The 7,503-nt window shown below is 31.8% G+C and overlaps 1 protein-coding gene across 4 annotated transcripts in view; it reads left to right on the top strand.

The window, feature by feature from the left end:
* LOC117118086 (cytohesin-1-like) overlaps nucleotides 1-7,503 on the top strand; it is a 41,344-nt gene that overhangs the window by 10,075 nt on the left and 23,766 nt on the right. For 2 of the 4 annotated variants that reach the window (XM_033262579.1, XM_033262582.1), the window contains exons 2-3: nucleotides 2,109-2,182; nucleotides 6,408-6,472. In XM_033262579.1, coding sequence (XP_033118470.1) covers nucleotides 2,109-2,182; nucleotides 6,408-6,472 — 139 coding nt within the window. Of the gene's footprint in view, nucleotides 1-562; nucleotides 845-2,108; nucleotides 2,183-3,671; nucleotides 4,303-6,407; nucleotides 6,473-7,503 lie in introns of those variants that run through there. The other 2 variants (XM_033262581.1, XM_033262580.1) reach the window with 2 other exon arrangements.

Below are 7,503 nucleotides of genomic sequence, written 5' to 3'. Positions count from 1 at the left end.
TTTAACCATTTAGACTGTCTATTAAAACATGCAACATCAACAATGCTAGCTGAAAAATCAAAAGTAAAATTGTTCATTTAAAATACAATAATCATATAAGTTCACTTCGAACAATTCACAGATTTAATGATGCACTGTTAATTTTACTACTGTCAACACGTACATTATTTAAAACTGAAAACTATTCCACATAGGCCTATATTACTGCTAGTTTAACGAACGCCGTTTGTGTGATCACTTTGGAATTTTAATCCGTGGATTTGCTTATGCCTGGCGTAAGCCACGCCAGTCTTACGCCGTGTGTGAACATAGCCTTAACTTCTGCTACTTCATCAAAGCAACAGTACTTCCTATCTACCTTCAGGCGTAGAGAATTAATACTATATATGTAATCACATGTAAAAAGATGTTTTATCAATTAACATCTGGTTATTGAACACTACCAGGGACACAACACCTCTTCCATTGTCTCTGCTTGCCTGTGATTGGTTGAAATTTGACTAGAGGAAATAATAGTTTAGCTTGAGGAAACTAGTGCCACACATGGGGAAGGATCTGTCAGTTTCTTCCAAGCCCTCCAGTTGTCAGTTGGTGTGTATTTTCAATGAGGAAACTGAGTGGAATAACCTCTGAAACTACTTTAAAATCTCCAGTTCTTTCGGAATATTATTTCTGACCTTTCATGTAGGGTAAATAATATTTGTGTCATCGACTGATATTTTTTACCTTGGATGATATTTGGATATTTTCTGGAGTTCATTTTTTCATTGTTTTACTTGGAATATTATAAGAAGGAATTGGATCTGGTTTGATATGTTCCCACTTCCTAGCTCTTTGATAACTGGTAAGTTTTTATTTCAAATCCACTCTGTCTATCCATGGAGGTATAATGGTCTATCCGTGCTCTCATTCACTGTTTTATTAAATTTCATGTAAACTATAGGGGGCAGCATTACAATAGTATTAAATTGAAGTTTTGGATGTTGTGTATCCTGATTGTAGAAAATAGTTTCCTAAATTACATGCTGTTTGATTTATCAGAGTAGAGAGATCATAAAAGAAAGTAACCATCAGGTAGTAATTATTTACACAAAAGTGTTTGAATTTTGATTCACTAAACAGTTACGTATGGTTAGTAAACATTCATTAATTAGTAAACAATGATAACATTAAGCATACAGTATATGTACCTGGGCAACCTTCGGTAATAATTGGAACAAAAATGTTGTCTGTTCCATATCATCTTACTGAAGTAAGCTTAACTTTACATAAAGTTTATAGAGTAAATTTTCCCTTAAATCTTGCATCCAATGTTGGTTTCTTTTCCTTTTTGTCTAGATTTAAGCCATTTTCAGGTTTGTCTGTCTTTCTAATTTTATTCCACTTGACAAACTGATAGTTTATGAACAGGTTTACTACAGTACTGTAGTTTCAGTGTAATTTAATCAAACACACACTTTTCCACATGAAACCCACAAACATCCGCAAATAATCTTAAATTTGTGAGTTTGAAAAACAAATTAATATACATGTGTAATAAAATAGCCTACTGTATATAAATAGGTTTACAATTGCTGTAACATAATACAGGAGATAACTGTATTTAATAAATTTCAAACAGTTCAGATGTTAAAAAAATTGTTTGTCGCCCTCACTTGTTGAGATAGCAACTTTTTTTTCAGATTTGTAATGTCCTCAAATTTAACACAGGAAGCTTTTTTGAAAATTGGAAAGGCCTCTGCCCTCTACCAGATGGTTTTCAAATAATAGCTTATTTTATTCTAATAGCTTATATTGTGAACTAAATATTTATTGTATTATTAGCTATCCAACCATCCGAGTTGTTGTGTGTATAGCGATGGTTTTGTTTGGTTTAATATCCACTTGAGTTGTATTTTAATAGTATTTTGAACTTTCTACATACAAATTAAAGGCATACCATCATCTTCATTTCCCTCTCTTTTTGCTTTTAAAGAATTACTTTTAAAAGTTAAATACTAACTGTATGGTTCAGGTAAGAGATTAAAATTTAAAATTAAATATATTTATACCGTACTAAATATTTTTTCATAGTTAATCGTATGTTTTAATTATTGTTTATTTTACAGACCTGACAACAGAGGAGCTGAAGCTTCTAGAAGAAATTCGCCGTGCAAAACAAAGACTCCTAAAAGAGATTCAGGTACGATTTGTCCAGACAAATTTTACAAAAATATGCAACATGTCTAAATATGGTGATGATGACATCACATCATGACCATATAGGAGGCACAACATGAATATATACAGTTTTTTATCAAAGAAAATTTGATCATGTGGACAAAACAAATATAATAACATTTATATTTTTGTTACGTACATATTATTTTTAATAATTTACATGTTCATCAAAGTTTAAAAAAAATAATGTGTTCATGAAATGATTTTTTATTGTACAGTGCAAGTTTCAACAGGATAGAGTACTATGCATTATAAAATATAACCTTAAAAGCACACCCTATCCCCAGTAACTACACTTTAGATTAATTTGATGCATTACGGAAATTTTATCACTTATCTCTAAAAAATCGTTGCTTACAAAGGAAATCGAATTGATTTGAACCTCACACAAGGTCTTTTAAAACAAGGTCACTTTATGAACATGTAGTACCTGTGTTAAATCAAGTGCCCTTCTGTAACCTAACAGGTACCACTGCAAAATGATTACTCTGCTACACTTTCAACGCATTAAATGTGCCTCGATTTTGCCACCCGTGAGGGATTACCATACGCCTGTTCGTATGTAGTTCATAGTTCGGTGTTTTTTTGTGTAGTTTATATGTTGATGAATCTGGATGAGAGGAATTGCTAGCATCTCTAAGCCAAAGATTAATGAGTGAACATGATGATAACTTTTCAATTTTAAGTCATAAGTTGTGACTTTGTTTGATTGACTATTGCTAGAATGAAGATGAGATTATATTTGAGCCTAGAAATATGATTGACTTCAAGTCATCCACATTTCCTTTAAATAATAATAATAATATGAGCATTTATATAGCGCTCATTACATTGGTGTTACAAACAGAATACACAAGGCATTTGCAGGGTCTCAATTTTGAGATAGCATTAGGCTGGTTGTTTAAAAAATTATATGCACATTGTAAATTATATTGACTCTTATAGAAGATGTTCTTAATATTATAATATGATGCAGGCCTATGAAGTTTAGATAGAACATAGAATAGAAACAGTGATAAATAATATTGTGATTTTTTATAGTAATGATTTATGGCTTATCTTTCTGTTTATGCCAATACCAATATTCCACTCACATTGTATATGTACAGGAATTAAGTGTTGATAGATTTACATTAGATTCAAAATCAAGCAGAAATGAATTAAGACATTAAAATTTTAAAATGATTGATTGATGATCAAAGCTTTGGAAATAAATCTCTAACTTGAAGCTCTAGTGTTTCTCAATCAAATTTTCAAAAGTTTTAGATACTATGGTATACACAATAAATGTACAAAGCTAGCTATCCTGTAAATTATTCAAGTAAGTTATTACACGGTACAGGAAACTAGAGGTAATAGGAAGTTATCGCAGAGCAAAGGTTGGTCTTCATCATGGACGTGACGTCGCAAAAGTGCATAGAAGAGAAAGCACTTGACTAACGAGTTGGTTTCACGCGAGGAAATACTCTCAAGGTGCGTGTTTTGCTTACACGCTCATTTATTAATCCCTCAACGACCTCTATTCGCTCATCTACACTTCCAGTTGATGAGACGGTCTGTAGGTGTACTATTACTGTTGAGCGGTATTTCATACACTTGTTTGTTGATGTCTGGTGACGATACTGTTTCTGTTATTACTCCTACGTGTATTAGACTGTCGTTTCCTCAATCTTGGATACATCACCGTGATACTGTTTCTACTACATTAGTTTGTTAATTTACTTCAGTCTGGATATAGCGCTGTCAGGAGCTGTTATTATAGAAAGTCGTTAAGTCTCACAATGTATTCATTCACTGATAAATGCCTGTTTCATTTACTATTCAACATGTGTCAGTGAAATATATCAGTACCTTGGATTATTTATTTTTTTTCTTGATGAGTTGATGAGGGTATTTTTTAAGCGTTTTTGGAAGTTTATTATTGGCAAGATGCTCCATAAGAAAGAGAAGAAAAAGTTGCATGGTGATGTTGTGAGGAACCCAACAGGTCATATAATTAAGGGTCCCTCTATAGCACCTTACAAGCTTCAAAGGAATGACGTTCCAGGGAACATTGCTGCTCTCTTTGCCACCGTTTTAGGGGTAAGGTTTGATAGCCACTTTTTTTTGCTAGCTTTTGAGACTTAGTGCTCATGAATGAATTGTTTAGGTTTGTTAGATTATACTTCATCAAAGATATTTTTTTTTCTATACAAACATATTGTCTTAATCACCAAATGTATTTTGAGTTTGATTTTGAAAAGTTTATGATTTTTAGATGCCTGTTTTTAAATTTCATACTGTATTCTGTATTGAGGGTTATTAAAAATAATTAGCATGTCTAAGTACTAAAACATTCACTCTTAAAAAGCTGAAAGTTAATTATAATTTATTATACATTTGAGAAAAAAGAATAGAAAAAAATGCTTTACTTGCATAACTAAACTAAGAGCCTGTATCTCTATAAGAAACCAATTTATTACCCAACTACAGCAATATGCCAATACATTAACATGATTACTAAATCCATCAAGTTTGATTAGCCTCCTGTCGCAACTTGGGTACTAACTCATTTACTCTATCTTTTTGGATCTTTTTTTGTAAATCCCAATTTTGCTTAGAGTTGACATTCCAACATTTAGCATCTTGTATTGTTATTTATCACTTACATAAAATTAGAGGTTTAGGATTATTGATCACTATTTAAAGGCTTGTTTGTCAAGGACAAAAAAACAACACCTACACAGCAAATTTCACCTTCACTTTTCACTGTATGCAAATGAGCTCTAATATTTTTTTATACTGTTTTGCAAACTATATTTTATCTTTAATATTATTACATTGTTAATATTATTAATTGTTTGTTTTATTTTAATTCTTGTTGAAGATATAATTCTAGGCTAAAAATGAGGGTGTATCATTAATTTTTAATGTAACATTAAGCTGAGGAAGTATACGCCACTCTGTCTGATTAAAGTACATTCTATAATGAAATATTGTACAGTATGCTGTTCTCCTAAACTACAGTGTGCGACATTGAATAGTATTTATAATACTCAGATTAATTATTTACGCGTTGTCTCTAATTGTTTTTGCTAGTATTCTACCGTATTCTTCCGTAGATCATTCAAACTATGTAAGTTTTTCCTAACATTGGGGACTGAACACCATACAATGGAAACTAATACTAGAATTCAACTTTAACTAAAATCTAAACAAAACTTGATAAAGCATCGATATACAGTAGAAATCAGATCTATAGGAAGGAAACAAATCAGTACAATTTAATGTTTATCTTATCTTATCTAAATTTTGATTTATAATTACAAATACATGCTAAGTTTCATACTGTGAGGTTTAAGATTTGCAAGTATCATGTTGATTTTTTAAAGCAAGCGAAAAGTAGCAATGTTGTTTTATTCAGCATCTTCATTGTATTTCAATTTTCGCTTTCACTATCTCAGTGTAAGATAATCGTGAAGCCAAAACCAGAGCTTTGCAGTAAGAAGGCAGAGTGCCAATTCTTTATTCATGCTTGAGCATGAACTTTGCGATTCTGTGGGGTTCGCCAATCTCCTTCCCCACAAGTCTGTTTACCTTTTGCAGAATATGCTGGTATAATTACTTGCATCACTAAGTGATACATTTCATGTACCTCTGGTAAATACGGGCACTGCCCAACTACCGATAATGATACAGTATCGTAATACCTACTGTGTGGCTCACCTCATGTGGCTAATATTCAAATGAGCTGCTACTGTACAAGTAACACATGTGAATTTACATCAGGTATTATTTTCTTTCAAGCATATAACACTTTAGATATAACTTGCTGGCATTATTGTGTAACCCACTTAAAACAATTAGTTAACAAAAGTTTATTGCAAATTTTCTCCTGGTATAGTTACTATATGGTCTGCAGTAGTTCACTTAATGTTTTATTCATGTAAAGTACACTATAATCTATATTTCTGGTAGTAAAAGAAATTGCTGGGAACTAGAAAGTAAAATTGTGATCTACTGTACAATATTCACTGTTAAAAGTCATTCAACGTGACTTATTGAAATAATTTAAACCATCACCTACAGTATCTTTCAATAGGGCTTTTGAACAATGTTTTTTTTCATTAATAATTTCATTAATGAACTGTTATTGGTCAGTAACTATTCTTATTGTTTCCTTTTCTTTTATTTTTGATTTCTTTTAGGAACTGGAAAATGAAATCTCAAACGTGACTACGGAGTTAGAAGGAATGGATCAATATGTTGGCAAGTAAGTATAATGGGAATAAGGAAATCCTCTGCAACAGTTTACTGTAAACAGACCCTTAAAAATGAAAGAATTTCTTGTTCCCACAAGGTACCAATCTGAATATGGATCATAGCAACATAATGTCAATTAAAAATGTGGTGGATTACACAAATATTCTTTAGAGTTACTTAGCAATTAATCTGTAGATCTGTAACCTGAGTTCATATTTCAAAAAAACTACTGTACTGTATGCTTTATTTGGTAGCTAGGTACGTTTAATATCATTAGAGACTCCTATTTTTAGGCCGTCCCTCCACAATTACATGGATCAAAAACATATTCAAATATACATACATGCTATGTTATTGCTTTTTGTTGGACTCGACAGCCAATAGTCGATCAAATTTAGAGCTCTGCACAACTTTTATGTTATACCTCCATGTTTCAACAGACAAGGATACCATACACACTGTGTGTTTGATCAGATATTAAAGTCCTGTCCAGACAAAACATGTGATATCCCTAAATATGGTCATGATGACATCACATCATTGCAATATATAGGCACATCATGACCATATATGGGTATACAATGATTTTTTTTATAGTGTGGACAGAGCTTCAGTCTGAATTAAAAACTATGTTAGATGTCTGATTCAATGCTCTATAAGATTTGTAGTGTTTTAACACATTATACCGGCTGATTCCTGATAATCATGTCTGCAGTGGAGATATATTATTTTACACAATTGTTTCCCATTGGATGTGATGCATTACTATATATCTGTGAAATGGAGTATAATATTCATATATTCATAGGCTATGTATTGTTGATGATTTTTGCCTTCGTCCACATATGGTGTTTTTAAAGTACTTAACATTTTGAGCTACGCATTAGGAAGTTTTTGTCACTAATGTCCTCATCAGTGCCGTTGGTAAATATTGACACGTATAATACACACAAAATCGATAAATTAAAGTGAGATAAGGGGCATTAAAAAGCTGTAATAATCGTACACTTTTGTGTAATTTGTCCAAATATATATTAAGCT

This window comes from Anneissia japonica, unplaced genomic scaffold (genome assembly GCF_011630105.1).
Source record: "Anneissia japonica isolate Jap-2015-1 unplaced genomic scaffold, ASM1163010v1 scaffold287634_len692169_cov176, whole genome shotgun sequence".
NCBI classification, from domain to species: domain Eukaryota; kingdom Metazoa; phylum Echinodermata; class Crinoidea; order Comatulida; family Comatulidae; genus Anneissia; species Anneissia japonica.
The sequence above is the reverse complement of the archived record's forward strand: the minus strand, read 5'-3'. Positions and strand labels throughout refer to the sequence as shown.